This window comes from Calypte anna, chromosome 1 (genome assembly GCF_003957555.1).
Source record: "Calypte anna isolate BGI_N300 chromosome 1, bCalAnn1_v1.p, whole genome shotgun sequence".
Lineage (NCBI taxonomy): Eukaryota > Metazoa > Chordata > Aves > Apodiformes > Trochilidae > Calypte > Calypte anna.
In genome coordinates, this window is record NC_044244.1 from 7,151,718 (window position 1) to 7,177,542 (window position 25,825).

General features: G+C 47.3%; 1 protein-coding gene across 2 annotated transcripts in view; it reads right to left on the reverse strand.

Moving 5' to 3' along the window:
* The window catches only part of FRMD4A (FERM domain containing 4A), a 149,191-nt gene extending 126,521 nt beyond the window's left edge, over positions 1-22,670 (reverse strand). For both annotated transcript variants that reach the window (XM_030456226.1, XM_030456230.1), the window contains exons 1-2: positions 22,349-22,670; positions 4,925-4,990 (exon numbers count right to left, since the gene is read on the reverse strand). In XM_030456226.1, coding sequence (XP_030312086.1) covers positions 4,925-4,990; positions 22,349-22,459 — 177 coding nt within the window. In that variant the 5' untranslated portion in view covers positions 22,460-22,670. The remainder of the gene's footprint in view (positions 1-4,924; positions 4,991-22,348) is intronic.
* Between the last annotated feature and the right edge of the window lie 3,155 nt (positions 22,671-25,825).

A 25,825-nucleotide genomic window follows, 5' to 3' on the forward strand; every position in this document is an offset into this window, starting at 1 on the left:
CCCCACTGACTGCAATTTCCCAACCACGAGCAATACTGAAAATATTGCAAAAATTCTAACAGCCTCTTGGGAGGTGAGCAGAACATTTTATATATCCCTCTAACCATTATTAGTGGAATTACTGCTCTCCAAAGATGCTGCATGTTCCCCAGGACAGTGTCTCTGCCCCAGCAAGGCTGAGCCTGGAGGACTGAGGAGCACTGGTGCTCTCTGACCTGAGCATCTCCACCAGGATGGCCATGCTGGTGACAACTGTTTGGGAGCCACCAGCTCACAAAGCACCTTGCCAGCCCAGTCTTGGCTCTCAGCTACCAGCATCTCCCAGTCTGGCTTGGGAGGGGGTTCCTGGGAATGAGATACTGAAGCACTGGAGACAAGCCCTGGGCTCCTGAAGGACTCCTGATTTGCTGCAAGCAGAGTCAGTACAGAAGGCGAAAAAGTTGGAGAGGGATGTTCAGTGCATCCTATTAATTTTTGTTTGTGTGTATTGCTGTTAACATGGTTTTGGATGCTCTTGCATCTCAGCTAGGAGATAGAAATGCTTACCTAGCTTACCCTGAGCTGTTTGGGTAGCAAAGATTACTTAAGAAATTACAACATGGACATCCATGTGGGTTAACCATCCAACCACCTACAGACAAGCATAGTGCTGGCCCCCACATCTCTCCTTGCTTCTTCCAAACTGGGTTTGGTTCTCCTCAGGGAAAAGGTTAGAAACATAATACCCAGTTATTTCCTACAATCAGATTTTGGAGCTCCAGACCCCACATACAACTCTGCTACAAGCCCTGGATGAGCTCTATTTCTGCAATAACTCTTCCAGAAAGAAGGAATTAGGAGATATAACACTTTTGGGTGACAGTAGCTGGAGCTTCCATCAGATAACAGGCACCAGTGAGCCAGAGCACCTGATTCAGCCAGCTCAGAAAAAAGCCATGTTTATTAAAAAACACACATATGAAAAAGAATGAATTGCCAATTACACAAAAGTCTTTAAATAAAGCAATGCAAACCTTTCACGTGCAGCAGAAAAATGGTACATGGTCACAGGGAAATAATGTGAGAGATTGGGAGGCTGGGAGTGGGCAATGAGAGCAAATCCATTTTCCAGAAGCAAGCAAAGGGACTCGCTTGCTGAAAGGGATTAGCTGGATAAAGCCAAACACTAAAAAACAAAAAAGCAACCAACCACAACTGTGTTAGAAACTAAACATGCATCAAATAGAAACAGGAAAAAAAACCCAGATTGGAAGAAAATCCAAGGAGCCACACTCTGCTCCTGCTCAGAAAGAAAATGCTATCAAAAAAATATCCTATGTAAACTTGCCACACACACCACATTATCAAAAGGCATTTATCAAATGAAACACATACCAAATGCAACTCTTCTGCCTAATCCCAAGTCAAACAGGCTTTGAGTTTCAGACCCTCCAGAAGAGATTTCCATATGATCCTCCTCTGTCTCCTTTTATGATTAGCCCTTCAAAATTTCAGCATTTATCTGACAAAACACACTGGGGAGGGCTGTCTTTCATCTGCAAAGCCTGTGTTTCTGCTTTTCCTTAGCTGCTGATTTGCCACTCTGCAGCTGATCAACTTGGGAGAAAAAGAGTTTAGTCAAGACCCTTTGGTTACTGAAACCCAGGATCATGTTCCTGATGGTGGTAGCCCCCAGCCCTTGTGTTATGAGCCAACACTAAAGCAAGCCTTGATGGGAAGGGGTTACAAATGCTGCCTCTGAGACAAAAATCTTACTTTTGGGTGTCAGTAATGCAAATAAAACACGTGCGTGTGGGGGGTCCCGCTGGCAGCAGCTGTGTGGCCAGCTTGGGGGGGCTTTGTTGTTTCAGGAGAGAATTTGTGGTGGTGAAACGTTCCAATCTGGTCTGGCAGAGCTCTTGCACAGAGCTGAGGCTGTCTCCTGAGAGCAAGCACAGGAGCAGAGTTACCACATTTGCCATCCTCCTGCAGCCCGGGGCATGGTCCTTGTTAACCGCCAACTGAAAGGTTTGGAATGACATATTCATAAACCCCTGAGTCTGATCACAGCTAATTTGCAGACAAAAAGGCACTACATTTGCTCAATACACTGCTTTTTGAAAACACCCTGATCGTTCCCAGATGCATCTGTTTCTACCCAGCAGCTCCCGAGGCAGCAGGAGAGGAAATAATTTCAGCTCTCCAGAGCCACCGGCCTTCTCCATCCCTTCAAGGGACCAGTACCAATCTCCTGACTGGTTCTTTCAGTCAGACCCAGCATCTTTTGCTGGTTTCTTCCCACTCCAACATACAGCACCACGATCCCTGAACCCTTCTCTAAGCAGAGCACTTGGTATTGCACATGCAAGGCTGAGATCCAGGTGAGGATGTAGTTGGATGTCACCCACGTCAGAGAACTCAGCTCTATAATTCCCAACCTTCTCTCCTAAGCTTGACATGAGAGTGTGAAACGAGCTATAGAAAAGCTTCCACAAAAAGGTTTGAGGTTAGAGGAAAGTAGGAAATTTCACATGAGAAATTGCCCAAGCAAGGCAAGCCAACATAGGTCTAGTTGCTAAGGCCCAACACAGCTATGGGAGAATCTCTTTCACAGCATAAACCAGCAAATCAACTCTTTGTTTCAGCTCATGCCAAAATAACCACAGAAAAACACAGTTCTGAAGTGACAGCAAGAAGCTCAAGGTTGGATGAACATTTTGTTTACAGTCTCTTCATCAGTTCAGCTACAAGACAAGGTAATGATAAAAATAACAGAGTTCAGAACTCTACATTCTTTTTCACCACCCCAAAGCTGGTGGCTTTGTCTGTGCTTTCCAGGCAGGCAATCCCAAGTGTTGTCCACATCCTCAAAAGAGTATCAGTATTTGAAACACACTCAAATCCAAACATTTCATCCTCTGTTCTATCCATAAGTGACTTATTTGCTACCACCCTGAGCAGAACCATTGAAAAGCCTCACTTAACCAGAAAAGCATCTGAGATATCCCAGTGGATAATCCTGTATGCATAAAGGCAAGGAAGGTGCTGCTTGCAGAGCTGGGTCAACCCACATGCAACAGAGGTTGCTGCTTTTTCTGGGCATGAATTTTTCATAACCACACCTCCTGGCTTTTCCCATTCATATGTTACTTTAAATCAGCAAAATGATTTATTGTGCGAATAAAATCCAGCCATGGGTCACTTGGAAACTTGTTAGTGTGATTTACAGAGCAATTTGTTTCCTATATTGATCACTAGAAATCCCCATTGAAGGTGTGATCAAACAGTTAAAAAAAAATAATTGCATGGTATTATTTCTGCTCACTCTGAAATGGACACAGAGCTTTCCAAACCAGCCTTCTCAGCTGTCATCTTCATGTGGGTTTTTTTGTGTGTTATTGATAAAAACCCAAAAAAAGCAGGTTGGCCAGAGCAGTTCATATAGATTTCCTGCATTATATTTTAAACTGTGATTATTAATGTTGTGAGCAGTGCTTTAGCAGAGCTGTTCCCCAATAGCCCATTCATTTTTCATTGAACCGAGACAAATTTAAAAGGCATTTATATGAAACAGGAAACCAAGTGCTGTGCCCCAGACAGCTGCTGAGCCTCAGCGAGCCTGGTGCAGAGATGTTCAGCCTGCAGAGACCTTTTGTATTGTGTTTTGTTTTAATTACTCACCCTGAGTTAATAGCACAAGAGGTAATGGTTGTAAACTGAAAGGGGGTAGATTTAGACTAGATATTGGGAAGAAATTTGTTGTAATGAGAGTGGTAAGAAGGTGGAACATGTTGCCCAGAGAGGTGACAGAAGCCCCATCCCTGGAAGCATTCAAGGTCAGGCTGGACAGAACTCTGAGCAACCTGACCTAGATGCTCTAGATGGTTCTTCTCACTGCAAGCAGCTTGGATTAAATGATCTCTAAAGTTCCTCTCAACCCAAACCCTCCTGTGAATATATGATATTATGATGTAGCTGTTCAGCCCTGGACACAGCTATTCACACACTCTTTGACCACACTGAATGTCACGGGGAGCTGAGGGTTTTCCCCTCCTCGGTGACCATGTACTTGAAGAAATGTTAACATTCTGTTTGTGGTATTTTTAAGCAACTTTCCAGAAAACAAGGTTGAGTGTGCTTCCTGCCATTCAAGTGCCCTCAGAAGTCCCCATTCAGGTTTGCTGGGGCTGGGCAGGATCCTGCTCCCTCCCAGCTTATCAGCTGCAGCTGGGGTTGGGGGGTGGGCTGGGATTTGGTCTCTATGGGAAGTTTCATTTCCTGCTTCTAGGGCTGCCTGTGGCCACTGTAGAAGTCTTTGTAAAAGGAAAGACATTCTTTTCATTCTTTTTATTAACCCATTGGTGATCTCAGAGACACAAACCAAAATTGTCAGAAAAGCTCCAGATGCTATAGCTGCCATAAGCCCAACAGTACACAGCACCTAAAATTCCTGGTTTTGGTGTTTTTTTTTCATTTGTTTGTTTTTTTTTATAAAAAATAAGACTGATGGAGCAGAGGACAGCATTATTATATTTATGTTTGACAGCTGCCTCCAGTGAGGAGCCCAGCATCATAGCCCAGCAACTTAGAATGGCAAGTAAGGAGATAAATGCCAGAGGCGTTTTAAGCAGATGTAATACATTTCTTAAAGCTAAGCAATGCCTCAAACAATAGCTAAGTGATATAGTAACAGTATCAAAAAATGACCAGAGCTGCTTTTTTATCTCACTGGGAATATTTTGGCACAGAATAAAGCAAACTATGTGCTGAATTCATCTTCGCAGCCCTTCCCCACCCAGCGCTGACGCAGCTCCCCCGAGCTCTGTGGGCAGTCACGAAGTGAAGTTGCTGAGAAAAACAACTGAACCCCCTTCTGCCTCCCCACCCCACTCCCCTACCCCATGGCTGTAGGAGACCATCGTGTGGTGAAATGTGTGGTTCCCACCTGAACGAGGAGCTCCAGCTTCCTGTCATCCAGGAGGTGCACTTGGCATCTGCGGCCCTCCGTCATCTGCAAGAGAGAGAGAAGAGGAACGTGGGGTCAGGGCTTTCCAGCTCAGCACGTGGCTGCTGCCTTTCCTTCAGTGCAGGGCTTTCAGTTTGTGGGTGGGTTTTTTTTTGTTTTGGTTTGCTTTTGTTTATGTTTTAATGAATCCCCCTTCTTTTGGCACCCAGAGAAAGAAAAAAGCCCGAAAGAGAAAGGGAAAAAAGCCACCCTGGTAGCTGTCACGGAGCAGCATGTGGTGGCTGCTTGGATGCAGCTGCCAGGAGGAGGGTGAGGAGGTGGTTCCAGCCTGAAAAATGGGGCTGGGGGGATGGTTTGCAGGATAGGGCTTCCTGATATTTCATAGAGCAGCCTCTGGCTTCACAGCTGGCTTGGCTGGTGGAGGAGACAGACAGAGAAGTTTCCCCCCAAATTGTGATTCAACCATCCCAGAGGAACCACGGAGCCAGCAAGGCTCCTCCCTGGGCCCTGATGGTTCTCCCTGGGGTTGCACCAGCTGCTAGTTTGGGCCTGAATCCCAAAATGGGCTTGTCCTCCTTGGTATGTCCTACTTTTGATAGGACTCATTGTTCCAAAAGTGCTTCCAGACCAGTATAGTTTGTTGCAACTGTTAACAAACAACATCAACAAAACTTTCATGTATAGAAGATTTATAGACTTACAGAAGATTTCCAAGGTCCTGTAGATTAAAATGCTGAGAAATAAATGAGCTGTGGCCTGAGAAAACGCCTCTACAGTTGGTCAAACCCTTTCCTGTCTCTCCTCTTGCACAGAGCACTCTAAGTGAGGAGCAACTTTGCAGAGTTGCAGATCCCAACTCAGCCCAGCAAAGCCCTTCAGCACGTAGAGATACAATCCCACTATCTGCTAATGGCATAGGGGTTGCCTAAGCCTCTTTGGCTCTTGGAAATCCCTTCCTCAGCATGCCTGAGGCAGCACACAGCCAGGCCCCTTGGAATGGGCTCACCCCATGGCATTCCTGCACGCCCAGAGCCACAGCAGCCACAGCTCAGCCCCACAGTACGGATCAGGCCCATCACCCTCCAACCAAAGCACCTTCCTGAGCACTGCATGGATCCCCAGCTCAATTTAATGATATATCTTGCTATGGTAAGTCCCAAAGCACCACCAGAAGGGAGCAGAAGGTCCATGGAGACTGGCAGTGTGGGTAAAGGCTCTCAGGGATGCAGCTGCTGCAGCAGCCTGGGCATTTCTGCCCTCCACCCATGCAAACCCACCTTGCAGAGAATAGGGAGATATGGGCTTGGGGAATCAACTGAGTCAGCTTTGTGCTATAGATCTGTGGGCTAAAAATCACCCACTCTTGTGCCTTGATGGGTCTTGGAGGGGAGCTGGCAATGCCCCACCATCACATTCACTCATTGCACAATCCAGGGGTGTTTATGGTGACTGCCATGTGTCTACAGCCTTGGCCACCTCCAGCAGCATCACCCTCACCCTGCTCATTGCCAGCACTCAGCACAAGAGCCCAACAGGAGCTCCTGAGTCTTTCTGTTCTCCCGTCCTGGGGCCAGGGCAGACTGACCCTTCTCCTGGCCTTAAACTTTTCCTCCTAGCAAAAATCCATCACTGCCAACAGCTCTATTGACTCTCAAGCTGTCCATGCAAGATACTGAGTTTATTATGAGATAACTTCAGTCAAAATAAGCTTTTCCCTTCAACTCATTCCAAATCTGCAATCCTGGCATGCACAATCCCACAGGGTCCAAGCAGACTTTACCTCCTGTTACTCACACCCACACACCTCTGGAGTATGGTGTGCCCTAAATAACATCACTTTGCTTCTTGTTTTTTTGTGAGCACAACTGGAGTCCTGGCATTGCAGCTGAAGGAAAGCCTTGTAAAACAAGGCTGCTCATAAATGTCAGTCAGCTACCACCAGGGCAATAAATTGTCTTCTTAAGGGAGTTTTCTCCAGTAAATAATCCTATGCAAACTATGGCTTCTCATAAGGTATGTTACTTGGTGAGGGATATTTTTTTCGCTATGAATTCAAGAGCTTTCAGCTCAGTTGTAAAGCTATGCCAGGGACTCACAGAAGGGCTTTGCAATGCTTTGCCCTGCTCAGAATAAGAGTGATGGGGGCTGCGTTCATGCAGGGAGCTGCAATCTCTCTTTGCTGGGTGTCCCCAGCAGATAAAATTTGGAGTGGCTGAGCTCTGCTTCGGCATCTCTCTTGTCCTCTTACTGTCACGTATCTGCTGCATCCCCAAGATGGTGGGTACAGGCTGAATCTCAATTTTAATATGAGTTTACCCAAGGCAAGAGATAAAGGAGTGTGTTTATCATGGTGGGAACACGCATTGGCAGGGATGGAAATACAGTCCAGCTCTCATGCATTATGTTCCATTGGTTATACCAAAGTTAAAAGTAGGATAAAATAAGATGAAAGGGGGAAGAGAGAAAAATTTCTGCGATGTTTGACTTTGGGGGTTAGTGTTTCAGCAAAACACTTGCTTTATGTGTGGAGGTTATTCAGCTCTCCCTCTTTTTCCAACCCAGAGTCTTGTATCTCCTTAGTGCTTTCACTGCTTAAAGAAATCCCGAATGCAAACAGCTGCTGACATGAAATATCTGCATAAAGCAAAGCTCTGAAATTCAACACATGGCAGTTGACTGATTACAAGATATTTCATGGACATCCCTTGCAGAAAAGAGGGAGGGAAAGCACACTGCTTTCACATCAGCCTGTCCCCAGCACCTCTGTCCATCAGAAAAGTGGCTGTCAAAGACTATGATCACTTCTATGGCTTGGTCATGCAGTGTGTAGGCACACAGAAAGACATATGTGTTATTTTTTTAATGCCACTGTGTTTCTGTGCCTCCCAGGGGTCTGGAGGTTCATACTACATGTTAATGACCGCAGTTAGTGGCCCACAGGCTGTTTTCACCCAGGCTTTTCTGCACAAGAGAGGGTGAAGAGCTGCTGCAGGAGCTGCTGAGGATGCATCAACACTGCACAGGCTTGACAGGAAAAAGAGACCCAGCACTGACCCAAGTACAGCACAGACAGTGAGGGGGCTTCTGGTTTTGTCTTGGCTGATAGCCTGAAGCTCAGAAGGACCACAGCAAAATCTGTGGTTCATTTCCTTCCATAGACAGACAGGATGGTCAGTCATAGCAACAAATGTTGCTTTCCCAGAAGAAAAGCAAAGATGATATAAGATGGGCTTCCCACTTGTTATAAGCTAAAATATAATGTACCTGCCCTCCCTCCTTTCTGTTTTATTGTTCCACCAGGTGCTGGGTGCTTGAAGCCCACACTGCACGCTTTTTTGCATCATCAGATCAATGCAGACTGCTACTTTGTCAGAGCATGAAATGGGAACATCAGAAAGCACATTGAGAAGGAACTGATTTAGCACAGCCTGTCTGTGTGAAAATGGTGTTTCTGATGCTTTGCAGATCAACTGATCTGTGGTTTCTGCACTGCAATGGATGGGGCTGTGGCTGGCTCCAGGAGGACAAGTCAAGGCACCTCTTCTGCTTCTCTGTAACCAGAAAGGGGAAATCAACACCAAAGCCCTATAGATGGGAGAGTGGGAGCAGAAGGTCATTAAGCACGAGCTAAGCAGCACCAGAGTTTGGATGGAGGATGATCACAACATTTTCCACTCCTAAGGCTCTTACCCAAAGAAGGATGGGAGGAACTGAGAGCAAAGAGGCATAAAGGCACCATGAGGAAAACAAAATCCCAGCAAAGAGACAAGAATCAATAGCTGACCAGAGCTGTTGACAGAAGAGAAGGACACTTGATGTGGTAGGGAAGTGAAGGAGCTTACTATTAATGAAGTCCTGGGTTTCACTGCAAGCTCAGTGAGTGAGTTTACTTACACCAACAAAGCTCCCACTTTCCTTCTGAAGGGCCAGAGCCTTCTAGCCTAACTCCAAAAAGTATTAAATCAGGTGTTCAGTTTGATGTAACAGTTAAGATGCTCTCGATGCTCAAAGCAGAGGGAACTTCATTTGTTTAAGGTAGGTGGGAGAATTCCAGGGTGAGCTCCGTGGTTATTCCTGATGCTTGCTCAGCAGCCAGGATGCTGTATCCACATCAACCTCCCAAGTTTCCAATGCTTCCCAAGATGTGTGAGGAGGTGGGACTGTGTTACACACTCTGCAGTGCTAGCAGTGCATCCATATGGCAGGGAGCTGCACATGCCGGGTGTGAATATGGGCCACATGCATTTCATGGGCCAGACTTATAATAAACTGAGATGGAAATCATGCACCAAAATAGAGAACAGATTTTTTTTTCCCCCTCCCCCCCAAACAGCTCAGTACGTCACGTTTTTCTGAAAATCTGCCACTTCTCTCAGTGCCTGCACATGCAGCATGACCCCTGAGCGCTTGCAGAGCTGAGCATGAGAGTTTTTTAAAAGCTCTGTCATTTATACACAAGTGTGTAAAGACTGGGGATAGTATGTCTCCAATACACAAACACAGATGGTGCTTGTAAGGCAGGTGAAGATCTGACGGAATGTGTTTGTGTGGATGAGGTGCTGGGTTAGTGTGCAGGAGAGCTGACTGTGCCCAAGGCATGAGAGATTTCGCTGCTCCTTGGCTCCTGCACCCTGTGGATGGGAAAACTGATGCTGACATCCTTTACAAAATGCTTTGAGATCCATCAGTGAAAACAAGCCCTGATGTACATGCTTGTTCACTCTGATGCTACAGAAAGGAAATATCTCTAGTGGTTACTCATGGGACCTTCTGTTTTTCTCAAGGAAAGGATGTTTTAGGTACCTTTATCACAAGACTTTAAATCTCCTTTGGAGACTCCTACACAAATATTTACACAATGGGTTTCCTAGGGAAGGCAGGCTGGCTGTTGTTCTGCTCTGTGGCCTGAGCTGCTCTGGCAGCTGCCCTCCTCTCTGTTCATCTTTGCTCTGACTCCAAACAATTGTCTCAGACAATCCCACAAACTGTCTGATATGGCCCAAAACCCAGCACCATGCTCAGCTAAATCCCTCCTCACCCATTGCTTCCTCACTGAATTATCAGCAACTGCCCACAGACCTGATCCATCCAACACAGCTAGCGAAGGCAACGGGAGGAAACAGCTCCAAAGGGAACCTTTCCCTTTCAAAATGAAAGAAAAAAAAGTCTCCTGGTGAAAGTGCTGTCACGCTAAATAACTCACAGGCACAAATGCAAATGCTATTTCCAGTGGCAGTTCTATAAATATCCACGGCACATTCATTAGCCAATGACTGCAGAAAGAAAGAGGATTCCACGACTCAAATCAGAAATTATAATTGGAGGCAGAGTATTTCTTAAATGCTCAGTGCATTTAGGAAGAGTAAATTGCTATGCTAAATATACAAAAATCTGTGTCACTCTGCCCACCTTTTTGGACAGACCCACTGAAAGGAGATGGGGAGAGGAGACAGCCCACTGAGTACAATAAACTATTAGATTAAATATCCTCCTCCCACTTGACCACTTCTCACTGCATCCCCATCCTGACAACTCCTAAGCTTGCAGGGAGAGAGACAGAGGGGGAAAAACCGCTGTCCTTACCATGTCTGCACAGTTTATTTTGTGTATGTGGCAGCATTTCACTTTGCTGAATCGGGGACAGTTTTGCAAACATCTGTCTGTCGTGGTGGCCAGCAATGTCTCTTTGCTTGCCTGAATCCATCTGTCACCTCCTCTTCTACACTCACACTTCAAGGTCCTGGAGGAATGGACTAGCTTTCTTTTATATATCATTTGCTTGCAGAGCATCCTTTCCAGTTGCTGGTTTGTATCAGCATCGAATAAATAATAGCAGTGGTGACTGGGATGAGGGTGGCTCTGAGATTGTGTGCAAAGAGCTGGGATACATGGTTAATCCTTGCATGGGCACCTGGAGAGAGGGGACATGGTGACAGCTGGCTCTGTGCTTCATGGGAAGAAAAGCAGGATTGGCTGGGTGTGGGGAGCAAGCAAGGCTCTGCCCAGAGAGGCCTTTCCTCCAGGTTTGATCATTTTTGTAGTCATAGAATCACAGAATGGTTTGGGTTGGAAGGGACCTTGAAGATCACCCAGCTCAAATCACCCTGCACAGGCAGTGACAACCCCCACGTTGCTCCAAGCCCCATCCAACCTGGCCTTCAACATTTCCAGAGATGGGCCATAGGCAACCTGTGCCAGTGTCTCACCACCTGCACAGTAAGGAATTTCTTCCTATCAGCTAATGTAAATTTAACCCCTTTTCAGTTTGAAACCATTACCCCTATCCCTATACAACCTTTTACAAAGTTCCTCCACAGCTTTCATCCAGGTTCCCTTCAGGTATTGGAATGCCTGTAAGGTCTTACAGGAGCCTTCTCTTCTCCTGGTTGAACCACCCCAACTCTCTCATCATGTCTCAGAGGAGAGGTTCTCGATCTCTCTGATCATCTCTGTAGTCCTCCTCTGGACTTGCTCCAACATCTCCATGTCCTTCCTGTGTTGAAGGCTCCAGAACTGGACACAGCACTGCACAGTAGAGAAACACCTCCATGGACCTGCTGGCCATGCTTCTTTTGATGCAGCTTGGGATATGGTTGGCTTTATGGTCTGCAAGTGCACATTTCTGGCTCGTGTTGAGTCCTTCAGTTGTGACTCAGTGGGGACAATCCCTGAAGAAGAGGAGTGAGATGACTGGTGGTGTAAATCTGGTTTATCTGTCCCAGACATGGGGTCTGCATGCTGCCCTGTGCTGGATGAGATGCAGGTCATCCTGGTTTCCAACACTGCTCACACCATCTTGCTTTTCAGCCCCAATGCCCTCATGTACACTCACACATCCCCTTCACCCTTCAGGCAGACACAAGCTTCCAGCTGATGGAAGCTCTGAGGATGGGGAGACAGTCTGCAGAAGTGGTTGTTTCTGAAGACAAGCTCCATTGCCACGAGCCTTTTCCTAAACTAACAGTGGAAAATCTGGTTTGTAGGTATTTTTTTAAGAGGGAGAAACATGATTCAATTTGGCACAAGGCTCGTGGCACAGGAAGCACAGGTCTGTACAGCCTGCCCTGCCTGTGGGCAGACACAGTTCATAACATGGGCTGAGCTTTCTGAAAGAAGCCAATACAGAAGCACTGATGTTTCTCACTACAACATGTAGAAACCCATTAGACAATACTTCTGCTATTCAAATTTTATCAAGATTTTTTTAACTGAGAAGGCTATTTGGTGTTGTGGAGCAGGAGAGGTTAGCTGTAAGCCAGTTGGTTTTTCCCTAGGAAGAGTATCCCAGCTGTATCCTCATATATCCGCCATCAACTAGCAGTACTTCTGTAGAGGAATGAAGATGTTGCATATTCAAAGGAACAGGAACATCCTTTTAAGCATCCCTTTTCAAGGGAACTTGGAGGCAAATGGAGCTTTGGAGCTGAAAAGATGGGCCCAGGAATGATGCTGCAGATGTAGATAATGGTGATGCAAAGAGAAGTAGCCAAATGGCTGATACAAAACCAGGATCCAGCCTGTAAAGCTGCAGGGGCTTCCCTGTTTGGGAAGTTTTCTGAGGCCATGTAAAACACATACACAGTCCACAGCTGGACTGAATGGTCAGAAATTATACATTGCTGTATATACAATTATTATATACAATTGTATTATACAATGCTGCTGGATGCAGCATTTTCCATAAGTTTGATAGGACTGGAGGAATGTATCCTGTGCACGTTCTTTGGCTTTTGCAAACTTCTTTATCCCACCCCTCAAGAAAATCAATGTCCTTACCCATGGACTAGGGAATGGAGATGAAATTGTTGAAGCCATGGTTAGAAATACAGCTCCTGAACACCTCTCCTGTCCTACAGGGAGTGCTGCTGTTCCTTGGAGGAGCTCATGTTACCCATCGCATGGGGATCTGCACAGGGGATGGTTCAGAAGGGTTGCATCAAATGATGTGCTCATTTATGCCAATGCTCATTTGCCAGAAAGAGATAAAAAACCAAACAGCCTCAGTAATAAGCAAACAGGAGTCCTCCTTGGGAAAGGAGGTGGGATGCTGTGGCCATAATGTCACCCTGTGGAAGCAGGCTGTGAGAGGTGCAACCCAGCCATTGTGTTGATGTCGTTGGGGAGGGGGGATAATGGGAGAAAAATTAAGGCAAGCTAAAGGTTGAGTGACCTGGTGACTTCCCTGTTTTGTCTTGAGAGCTGACAAAAGAATTCCTGGCCTGCCCAGGGCCTCCTCGCTTCCTCTGTGCAGTGCTTTCCAGCTCTGCTTGAGTTCCCACATCACCCAAGGACATCTGCACAGGTTATTTCTCATGCTTCCTCTGAACAGTGCTCAGCAAAAATGCTCTGATTCAGCAAAGTACATACAGCCGTGTCCATAAATCCCATTTATTTCAGTGTGACATAAGCAAGTGTTTAAGTGGCTTACTGTATCGGGGCTGAAATGAAAACCCGTCTCCTATGGTCCTTAAGTCCATTTACAACATCAAGCAATAACTCTCAGGTGAACTTTAAAGCTGGGAACACCACATCTTAACCTTAAAACACTTGGTGTTTGAGCCATGCAGTTAGAATTAAATCTAATTCCAAGGCTGCATTTTAAGACAAGCAGGGTATTACCTGGCAGACGCCTAAATCACTGCTTGGAGAGGCCTGATTTCAGTTATATCCTGAGATAAGAAAAGTCCTTTCCTGGACAGGCTGGCTTCCTCACTAGAATGGAGGTTGTGCTGGTTTATGTCACGTATTGTTTTCTTTCTTCAAAATAATACAGATCTCAATCTTTTCAAACACAAAGGGAAGTAGAACACCTCGAGCCCTCCCTGCCTTCTGATGTTGATGTTGAGAGGGCAATCCCAATGCACACTTTGCCCTGTGTTGGACCCTCTCACCCTTGTAACTCATTCTGTTCCCTCTCTTGCCTAGTAGAAAAATAATTAGCCAGCTTAAAAATAAGTCAGTTTCCAAGCATTATCCCCAGTGTTTACAAGGCAGGAATGGAGAGTGTAGAAGCTTTGACATTGTTGGTCAGAGCATCTGAGCTCTGGAACTGAGGCTGACTGTAGGGAGGTGACAAGAGTTTTCAGTATTATTTATTATCTTAGACTAAAGGATTCACTAGACACAGATATTATAAACCACACAGATTTGCAACTCTTTCTGTGCTAAGAAGACGTGTGCCTTGATAAGCCTTCACTAAGCCAGGCAGTTATTCAGGTGATTCAATGTGGACACCTGCTCTAGGTCAATGTTTTGAGGTCAAGAACATGCCTGAGCTCTTAAAATCTTGCTTTGAAATGGAATCCTATAGCTATGTCCTCCTCTGACCTGGGAAGCTTGTGTTGCTCTTATACCCTTTTTGCATGTGCAGCTGCTTGTGCCCAGCAATGGGTAAGGGCTGTGCAGGGAATAAATAATAAATAAAGAATTGTGCAATTGAGGCAGCCCAGCTGCTCCCTCTCCCACCAGCTCAGGGTGTGCCTTGCAGTCAGTGCTTTTGTGCAGATGAGTTTTAATTGAGTCAGGGAATGGGGCCCTGAAATGCTGCTCCTCATTAATTTGTGACTTTTTTGCAGAGCAACCCCCCAAGCAATTTGCAATGAGCATTAAGGAGCATTTTTAAGCACAGTGAAACCCTTTGACCCATATGGAACCACTGCAACCAGAGGGTTGCTAGGGCAGCCTGTGGGCTGTGTGCACACTATGGACCTTGGGGCTATTAATCCATACTATGTTGTTCATCTCTATGCCAAAGCAATGCCCAAAGGCTTCACCAAAAACCATAGCAAATAATAAGCTCCCCTCATGCCTATGTTAACAAGACAACAACTAGATAATCTTCCTTGCTGCCAACTTCCTAGTCAAAACCCCAGATAACTTGCCCAATATGTAAACTTCTGAGCTTAGATACACTGTGTTAAGGCCATCTTTATTGTTTTGTTTCATTTCTTCCCCCATGGTGAACTCATTTTCTAGGTAATAATCACTTTAAGAAAAGTTCTGTAGTTTCATCCCATGTTTACACATTACATACAAGAGCTATGATCCATTCTTTGGGTTGCCAATCCTTAATGAACTCCAGATAAATAAATGTCAATGGCAGAACTAAAATGGGATGCTCAGAGGGAAAGAGGATAAAGGATCTTTGGCTTCTCTGTACAAGGACAAGGAGTGCAGTGCTTCATCCACTTTTAAGCACAGAAAACTGGGATATGTCCTGGGAAGGTCTCACTTCCCCTGGAAGAGCTCTGCATTTATTCTCTTGGCTGTGCACAAATGACATACAATGGTTGAAAGGAAAAGGATCTAAATTACCTTACAGGGCAATCCTTTACCAGTGCTGAACTGCACTAAGTCACAACAACCTCTCTGTGGGGACACTTGGTCACCTTGTTCATTCCCTACTACATAATGCAGCAAGCACCATTGAGTCATCCTCATGACAAAGACCATGTGGTTCTAAAGTACACAGCAATAGATTATTACTATTATTTTTCCCCAAAATGTTAGAATGTCTGTTAATCTCTCCTACGTCTGACTTTTAATTCCTTGTAAACATACACAAAAATGTAATTTTTGTACGGTTTCACACTTCAGACATGGCATATTTTCAGCAAACTGTTCCAGATATCACTCATTTGTGCATGCAGACAAGGGTAGTAATTACATGAGAGCATCCAAGACTTCTTGAAAAATATTTGCAGAACATATCATTTAGTTATAGAGTTATAGATGAGAACAGGACAATTTATTTGATATTGAAACAAGTGTGATTTGCTGGAGAAAGAAAAAAGAAAATCAATGTAGGTTCATAGGAAGATGACCAAAGTGACCTGAGGCAGTGGAAGCAGTAGTATTCATGAAATATGTTTATAGGATAAATTAAGATTTAAGGCTCAAAGTGTCCTTTTAGCACTCCTTAAGTGTTTTTTATCTGCTGTATCACTAAGCATTGGGAGGTGTGAGTGTTGATTGCCCTGATCAATGGAGCTAAGACACTGGGCAGTGCAGAGTGGGTCAATAGATGGCACTGAGCACTGCTCTATATAACACATAATAGAGAATACACTTACGTTAATCTGTGCACAGAAGTGTGTTGGGTCATTTTGGTTTGTTCGTTTGTTTATTTATTTATTTTTCTTGTTTTGAATAACTCTCTCACAACTGATATGCTTCCAGTGGAAAAAATATGTCACCGGGTTGTTTCCAGCCACTGCTCATCAGTGGGTTTGACACAGATTTGATTTAGAGAGCCAGGGCTGTGGCTGGTGCCAGGCTGGGCAGCTGCCAGGGGTTCTGCCCGAGCTGAAGCAGCTGAGAGAGTCCTCACTGGGTGGACATCATCCCCCAACAGGGTTTCATTGGGAGGACAGGGAGAGATGCAGAGTGCATGCAGATGACAAGCAGCTGACTCATCCTCAGAGATACAGGTGTTTGGGTGGGGGTTTTTTGGTGGGGTTTTTTTTGTTTGTTTGGGGTTTGTTTTTTTTTGTTTTTTAAACAGGACATGCAGAAGTCTGGTTTAACCATTTCTGCTCCTGCTTTGTTGAGGGGCACACCTTGTACTGAGCAGTGCAGAGCTGAGGCTACAGGACTGGGACATTTCCCATTGGCTCTTTCTGCACACCTAGATGGGTGAGGAACACCAAGGAGTCCTACCTGCCTTTCCTTGTCCTGGTAGCTCCTGATGCTGAGCACCAGCTCTACTCTGGTGTCAAGCAGGGAAAACTGCCTCCAGGGGACAGCCTTCCCATCAACCTTCTGGCTAATGCCATGATTTTGCTGCACCAAGAGCTCTTAGGTTATAGGTGCTGCAAGACCAGGTCCTGTCTGCATCAGGAGACTTCACAACATAATTAACATGGACATCCTGTGACCTCTGCACAGGAGCAGCCTGTAATATGTGCCTCTTTGCACCAGATGCCTTTGCCTTCTAAGAGCTAGGAAAGGATGTTCCTTTCTGGAAGAAGACCCAGCAGCTCTTTAATCCTGTGAAGAATCGATGCAGAAGAGTTAAGGATGGGAAGTGAAGAGACAAGAGCCTGATGCAATGTCTGCAAACTCAGCAGCTGGATCTGATACCTCTGAGCCCTCAGCTCCCAGGATTTGTTACCCATCTTGGAGAAGCCTTCAGCCACACAGGCAATTGGTTGTGCCTGCAAGAGGGGACTGAGAAAGCAAGGACACAGCTCAGCACCTTTAGATTCACAGGTTTCCCCCAGAATCACCAAGAGTAGTCTCAGAGCCTTTCACCTTCCGTGGTGCAACACAAAGGCAAAGCAGACTCAGGGCTTTCCTCCAGCTCCCCCCTGGTCTCAGTGTCCCCCATTCCCACCACCTCCTGAAGCACAAGCCCTGGTGACTCCTTCAGTGGCTTCAAAGCATGGAGGGGAGCCCAGATCACTTCAGACAGTGAAAGCTTTTTTTGAAGTCTTTTGGTCTTCCCTGGTCAGAATTGCAGAAGACAGTGGAAGTTATTTTCCAGTTTGTTTTTTTTCCAGCATGCTTCCACACTGGTGTGTATGTGCACAAAGCAAGCACTGTATCTGATTACATGTCCCCTAAATCATCCATGTCCCCTTGAGTGCCCCATTTCACTGGGAAATGAGGGTGCCTGGTGGTCCACAGGTGCCTGGTGGTCCACAGGCACATACATGGTAGCCACGTGTTGAGATGATGGGCATCTTCACAAAACCATAGCTGGGGACAGCCAGGGGAGATACCCTCCATGCACAGCAAGGACAAATCTGTTTTTAAAGGTGGAAAGAGCTCCATCCACATTCCTCTCTCTAGGGTGGGGGCCATGTTTCAACTTCAGGTCTTGTGCTTTCTTTCCAAGCTGCTCATTGATGTGACAGGTTGTCCTGCACAAACCCAGTGTGAAAGCAGCAGGGTGACCCCGTGGCTGCTCCTCTATCTGCAAAGCACTTCCCAGCATGAAATATTCCAGCTGGGATGGATGGGATGCCAACAGTGCTTGCAGCATGTGTGGTTCCACGTGGTCAGGAAACCCAAACATGGGTGGATTTATTTTGATTGGGAGATCTGGGAACTTCTAAGAAGAAAAGAAAATAATAAAATAACCTAAACACAGAGCCTGAGCTGTGCAGGTTGGCAAGCCCAAGAGCTGTTGCCAAAATGCTACCTGTTACACGTGGTACCCATGTACACACAAAGGATTTCTGTAGCCAAAATGAGAGTATCAACATTTTTTCAGTTTTCAGCTTTTGAGGAGATTGTCAGTGGACACTTTCACAGCAGCTTCAAGTAAAAAAGGCTCATTTTGCCTCCCTTTTTGTGCCCTCAAAGACTTTTCCTAAAGATTACTACACTGGGTCATGCCATATCCCACTAATGCAGAGAGGGTGAAAAGGACATTTTCCCACCCACGACCAATCTTTTCTTGATGGTGGGACAAAGCAATAGCTTAACATCACATGAAAACGTCACACCACAGCTCAGGACAGAGCAGAAGGATGCTGTATCTGCTAAGAAAGGAGACAGAGGGGGTTGTAAACAGGAGTATAATTTACTGCACTGGAAATCAGATGTTCCCTGGTCCCCACTGTGCTTCACAGCTAGGCAAGGGCTGACATGCCACCCCATGGGGATGCTCCTCGTGTAACTGGCACCATGCAGGGACGTACAGAGCAGTATAGCACAGCCACAAAGCAGGGATGCACTGGGAAAGGGAGAAACCTCAAGTTCTTCTGCTTATTTTGGAAGGCACCCTACTAGAGACTGATGTAGGCAAGGAATAACCCTTCAGGTTGTCACTGACCCACAAGTAGGAGGAGTGCAAAGGTGACTTGGGGCAGAGTGAGGAAGGACCAAACCCTACATGCTTGTGATTCACCAAAATGAAAGTGCTCCCAGAAACTCAGAGGTGATCAAATGTCTGTCTGGGGCACCTGTTCAGTGTCAGATCAGAAAGAAAAGCAGTCAAGGTTATTTTGGTTTTAATGGGATTCATCTCCAGAGCAGAAGACAGGGACTCCAACTCATTGTGCAGCCTCAGAAAATCATTTGTGGCTTTGTAGGAGAGGGAATCCATACTAAAATTTAAAAGAGGGCTTGGAATTAAGTTGTTAAAAGTCTGAGATAAGGAGAAGTATCAAGGGATGGAGTCAGCTGCAGTGGTCCCCAAGGCCACACTGGGCAAACCTCTGCTGACTTAGGGAACTGTATAGCCTGAGAGAGACTGGGACAAACTGGGATTTGGAGCTGGAGGTGTCTTGCAAGCAATTCAGCTGCAGCTTAGCCTTGTCAGACCTTGCTGCCTGCTAAGCTCTGCTTGCACTGGGTCTACAGGACAACCAGAACATCCAGCCCCTGGAAAGGGTGAGCCAGCAAAGGATGGCTGGAGATTTACTGCCAAGTGACCTTGGGCTCCAGCTCTGCACCCCATCCTATGATGAATCTTGAGGACCCTAGGGTACCACTGTCACCTGCTCTCATGGGTCACCCCTCAGCACTGCCTCTCCCAGACAGAAGGAGATTGTGACTGCAGCAGAGAGAATCAGGAATACTGACCTCCACAGTTTTGAGGGGAAGACACCTAAGGTCCCTGACAGCATGGCCCATGCCTGAGAGGAGCCTTTGCTCATCCCAAAGATCCAGCCTGCTCCTGCTTGGCTTGCACAAAGTGGGTGACACTGCCTGACTGCACCTTTGGGGTACTAAGCACTGACCCCAAATGTAGTTGCTGTTGGATCAACACACTTCTCTTACACCTCCACTGTGTGCCTCACCCCTCCCACATTGCATGACCCTTGCCTCTCCTTCAACATCCTACCACACTGGGACTTCAGACTTCAGTCACATCTAAGCCCCTTTCAAATTCTCCCTAACACGGCTTTTTCTCCCTCATTTTATGCCACAAAGTTTTACTTTGCCTTTACTACCTGTTAAGCTGCATTCAAACCTTCTGCTGTTATTTATAAGCAAGAAACAAAGAGGATATGCAGGACTGTAATTACCTGTGATCCATGGGACTAGGCTACCTGACTTGGGAAGTCTTTTTCAGTCTTACGTCCCTGCTAACAACACCCAGGACACTAACCAAAGCTTTTAGCTAAACAATGTGATATGATCCCTACAGAAGGTGCTCCCTGTGCCAAGAGCTGCTGCATTGCTGTGTGGTCCTGAGTGATCCAGTGCTCTGCCCACAGGTATCGCCAAATATTGACTTGCATTTTAAATACAATAATCAGCTCAGAGACACAGCAGCAGGACTGTCAAAAACCAGAAGAAATAGGGAGCTTCCCCAGTGGGTTGTAAGTAGCTGAGTAGTGTATCTATGCTGAAATGATGGCAGAGATCCCATATTTCTAGCCTGGGTGTTTAAAAAACCACCTAAGAACAAAATGTTTATTTTATGTGATCCTCACTGCAGGAATTGATCTGGACAGGGCCACTCGCAGCACCAGGGATGACCAACACCAGCTCTCATTGTCTCCTTCAGCCTGCTCAGTCTTTAGAGACACACAGCTGACCTTCACAGGATCACAGAATGTTAGGGGGTGGAAGGGACCTTAAAAGATCATCCACTCCAACACCCCTGCCAGAGCAGGGTCACCTAGAGCAGGTCACACAGGAACACATCCAGGAGGGTTTTGAATGTCTCCAGAGAAAGAGATTCCACAGCCTCACTGGGCAGCCTGTTCCAGTGCTCTGTCACTCTCACAGTGAAAAAGCTTTTCCTTACATTTACACGAAACCTTCTATGGTCCAGCTTGCACCTATTATACCTTATCCTATTGTTGGACATCACTGAGAAAAGCCTGGGTCCATCCTACTTGCCCTTTATATATTTAGAAGCATTAATGAGGTTGATGTGAGGTGGTATTGAGACTGCAGACCCCTCAAATTATCCTCTCTCGTAACAAGAAGTGACATCTCCTTCTGCACAGCCCCCTTGCTCAGTGGCACCGCGGGGCTGTGGAAACTTCCTCCTGGGGCACCATCCCCACTTGACACTGGAACTCAAAACCTCCTTAAAAGACACCAGTATGTGGAAGAAGACAAGGTACCAGTCACTTGTGTCAGGAAGGTAAAGACAAGCGGCTCTGAGCCACCAACCCGAGCTGGTGCACCATCACCCGGCCAGGGTCAGCATCGCGGGTTCAAGTCAGTGTGCAGGCAGCTGAGTGGGCAGCAGCCGGACCCCTACCACCTCCGCAAGGAGAGAGGGGAACAATCTGATAGTTCGAGCTCTATTGAGATCTCCCTGGTGCCTGGCAGGAGATTTTAGGCAGAGAAAATGGCACAGACACCCATCCCAGTAACAGAGCCCTCCGTGCGTGGGAAGGGGATGGTCATCAAACCCCAGGGGCCGATTTAGTCCGAGACACTCCAGGATCCAGCTGGCCCTGGGCAGAGCCGGGCTTTCACCTCACTCGGTACCGAAGGCACCGGGAAAGCCCAGCTCAGCCGTGCCCGCCAAGTGCGGAGCGCAAGCAGAAGCACCACACCCCCTTCCCGGCGGAAAAGGCGAATGGTGCCGGGCTTTTTGTTCAGGACAAGGCTTCAAAATCCCAAACCAAACCAAGGAGCTGAGAGTTCAGCTTTCCCTGCGCCCTAGCTTGCCTGAGAGGGGAGATTTGCTCGCTCGCTCCCGCATCTGTGCGTGTTGCATTGCTAAACCGCTGCCAGGGCTATTATTAGAAACAATTGTCTCTCCTGGAAATTTTACATACAAGCTTGAAACAACTTTTCTCATTCCCCCCCCCCCCCCCCCAGCAGCAAGAGGGCTAACAATGCGGCCGAGAAACCCTCCTTATGCAGAGCATGTCTGCAAGGCATGCAGATCCACCCAGGCAAGCACAGTTTGGAAGCTGAGATATTTATGTATCTTTTCTAGCCCTGGGTCTGAAGCAACTTTTCTTGTCCTGCTTTAGGAAAAGGTGCACAGAGGAAAGGAAAATCAGGCCAAGGGGGTTACCCTTTGCGAAGCCCCCAGCTCTGAATTAAACTTGCTGCAGCCATTTGGAAGGGAAGGAGCAGTCCATCTTAGCGGTCAGTGGGGACAGGCATCGACATTACTGGGGCGGGGGGCGACGGGGAGGGGGGGGGAAGAAATCACAGCACCAGCTTCTGTCCCCCACACCCTCTCGTTCCCTCTGGTGCAGAAAAAACAGCCGCCGAGATCGTCTCCCTTACTCGCCCACCAAATTCAGGGGATTGGGTGGAGGCTTTCTGGTTGTTTGTATTTTTTTTTTTTTTTGAGGGGTGGGGGGAAGGATAGGGACAGCAGCTGCTGCCCACATTTGTCTCTGAGATAAATGGAGGGAGGGGGGCGTGGAGCAGCCCGCACACTGCGGCTGGGCTCTCCCCGCGGGGCCGGGGCTGGAAGGGGAGCCCCGGCCCTCCTTCCCTCCCCTCGGCAGACAAAGACCCCGTTACCTTTTCCCGCTCTCTCGGCGGCTCCGGTGGCCCCTCAGCTCCAAGCCCAGGACGAGAGCATCTCCCTCGGCTGCACCAGCCTGGCCAGGCCTCGGCTCTACCGCACCGCATCCATCGCCCGCCGCTCCGCCGGGGGATGCGCGGGGCCGGTTCGGCCCTTCCCTCCGCTCCCGGCCGGCTCCCCGAGCGGTCCTAGGGCGGTCCCATGCTCCGTGCCGGGATGCTGTAACGCTCCTTTTCCCTCTTCTTTTACCCTTTCCCCGCCTGCCGGCCCCTGGCACCCGGCTCCTGCGCGGCCGCTGCCGCGCTGCGAGGCTGGAGCCGGGGAGGGAGGAGGAGGAGGAGGGGGAAGAAGGAGGAGGAAGGAGGGAGGAGGGCAGCGAGCAGCAGTTGGCGCTGGGTCATGTGAAACAGATGAACCCGGCTCGGGCCTGCCAACATCTGGGCTCTTCCTCGGCTCTGGGAGGAGGATGAAGGAATGGAAGGATGGAGGGAGGAAGCTTTGAGGGCATTCACCCCCTCCCTCCCCACGCCTGCACACCTGGAGGTGATAAAGGAGAGTGGGGAGGGCAGCAGGGATGCTCCCAGTGCTCACACAGCCCCGGCAGGGAGGAAGAGAAGGGCAGCAGGGACCTCTGGGCACCTATGGAGCTAGGCAGAGCAGCTCCTGCCAGGCTGAAGCCCTGGGGGGCATCTTGCCTTCTCCTGGTGATTTTCCCTCCTGCTCCTGGCTGGAAGTAGGGTGCAGCTTGTGATGGTGTAAAAGTGCACCCACCAGCAGAGGATGCTGCCAGATGATAAAGCATCTTTACAGACTACATTAGCAGTAGCCCTTGTGCAGTATTATTACTATTAATAATTAGATCAGTCAAGAATATGTATGGACCCCTCTAAAAGTGCTTATTTTTTGCTTTAAACCAGTGCAGTACGAAGCACCCATGCCACAACACCTGGGGTTAGAGCTCTGACTTGCTGATTTGCCTTCCTGTCAGAATTTTCTTTTTGGGACTGGGGTTATTCCCACCAGGTAAAACCCTGAGGTTGCTGTTGTGCCACGCTGAGGCACGCTAAGGCTGCCCAAAAAGAGAATTGCTGTGGGAGGGAGATGAGACTTCTCCTTCATTTGTTTTCAGTAGGCATTAATGCCCTTGCCCACAAGTTTGCTCATGGTGAGGATGGAGCTGATTTCACACAGGATCTCAGAAATTTCCTATTTGCCCTGTAGGAAAACGAAAAAGTCTCTCTCCCAGCAAGGTGATGGTGAGTGAGCTATATGTGTGGTTGTAGCAAGGGGTGTTTCTGGGTTTGATCTGCTGTGAGACTGCAAGCCAAGCCCATATCAGCATGGAAATGCCACAAACCTTGGTGTTGTCTCCTCTGCAATGGGTTTCAGGAGGCAGTGAGCTGCAAAGTGCTTTCAGGTACAACAACCAAATACAAGAGGATGAACACAGTTCCCTCTGCTGCCTTTAAGGGCACAGACATTAGAAAAACAGAGCTGGGTACGTAGCCACAAGCAGGCTCACCCATCCAGCACCCTCCACCCGTGGGAATGGCTTTGATTAAGGGGATAAATACAGAGGTAGCTCTGGCCTCTGGCTGCTGAGGGTTAAGAGCAAGAGGCTGAGGTGACCCATCTCTGCCCTGGGGACTATCCCAAGATCAGGACACAGTGACAAGAGGCAGAAAAGGTCACCATTTCTGCCCCAGGAAAAACGGTGGAATCATGACTACATTGCAAGGGTAAAGCTTGGACTGTTCTGGGCAGATCTAATCCACATCTAGATCAGGCCACTGAAGTATCCCCAAGGGGCAAACCACCAAAACACAAACTTCAAAACCTCATGGAATTTTAAACACAATCTAAGAGAGGGCTAAAATTTCAAGTTGCCTCCTAAAGGCTGTTTTGCTCTTTTCCTTCCACAAAAGTCACAACATATCTCAAGCAGGTTCTGCCATCTTCAGTGGTGATGGTGAAGAAAACCAAGCCAACCCCAGACACAGCTCAGCCCTCTTCCTGAACCTTGTTCAGGACTCCCAACGAAAAATCACCTTCCCAGACTGTCTTTCACTAAAACAGGAGGTGAAGCTGCTTCAAAGATGCACTCACCATGCAGATTCCTGATTGTGCTTGTTGCTCTACGGGAATATGCCAAGGAAATGGACTTTAGCCTTAAGGCAGGAATATCCTTCATGTAGCAAAGCCCCAAGGCAATCTCCCCACCCATGGCTGCATGGCACATGTTGCCTTTGGAGGTAACTCATCCTCCCCTGGCAGGATCTGCCTCCAAACCCAGAGCAGAGCCAGGATGTGGTGCAGCATTAATCAGCTGGTGATAATAGAGCTCTGTGGTGGGTTAAAGAAACAGCAACAGAGCTTGGAAGCCTCTAGTTGGAAAGTAATTTGTTTCATGCATAGCAGCAAAAACTGGAAAGCAAGGCTTGCTCTGCCCAGAAATGCAATTTTCAGTTTTCAGTTCAGGAGTGGGCGCTTTCATGGACTTAGATTGAATTTACAGCTCCCCACAATAGTCTGGTCTCTGCCTTTGGCACAAAGCCTGGAAAAGCAGACATGGGTTTTGGACTGGTCAGATGGCAAGAAAACATCCTTTCTCATGCCCCATGAGAAGCTGGAATTGTCTATGAGAGATCCCCAAAGAGCATCCCATCACTGCTTGATTCTAATAGTGTACTTCAGCACCTTTGGGACACCAGTTAGTTAGTTTATGTTACAAGGAGGGGCTGGAGTCACAGACCAATTGACTGACAGGTGTCATGCCAGGGAACCTCTCTGGGATAGAAATACATGGGAAGCTCCTTAGTTTCCCAGGTTTAATGGCTCAACACCTCCATATCCTTTAAGAGCTCTCATACAGAAAGTGAGGCGGGATCACCACACTTATGAAATGGCAAGGTACATCCTCCTCAGATCCCTTGCAAGGATTTACCCTTCCTGCCCATCCAGGACAACATTCACAGCACTCTTCCTAAAGAAAGTTTGATATGATTTGGTACAAGGGGGTTAAAATTTCCTGCAGTGGTGGGAGATATTTCTGCTACAAACAATATATATAACAATAATAAAAAAAGTTACTCATATGAGTGAAAGTAACATTATCTAGGTATCCGATGGAGCTAACAAAGAACTTAGAAATGGGGACTGATTCTTAGAATGTGGAAAGACAGCAGAGCGTTGGCCCTGACAAGAGCTGATTATGAAAGCCCAACCAGAAAGAGCTGGTTTTCTCCAGAACTGGACAAGGAATTTGCTCCAGATCAATCTCTGCAGTTTCTTGCACAAGTCCTTCCTAGAAAACCTGTGGCCAGCCCTGAGCTGATGCCCTGGTAGCAGGGTGATACCCTGAGGTATTAGCACAGCAGGGTGGAAGAGAGGGTCTGTGGAGGGTATAGAGCAACTTCTGCAGGGTATTTGGGGTCTGTCAGTAGAGGGGAACAGAAGTTCTCAGAGTGGCTGTA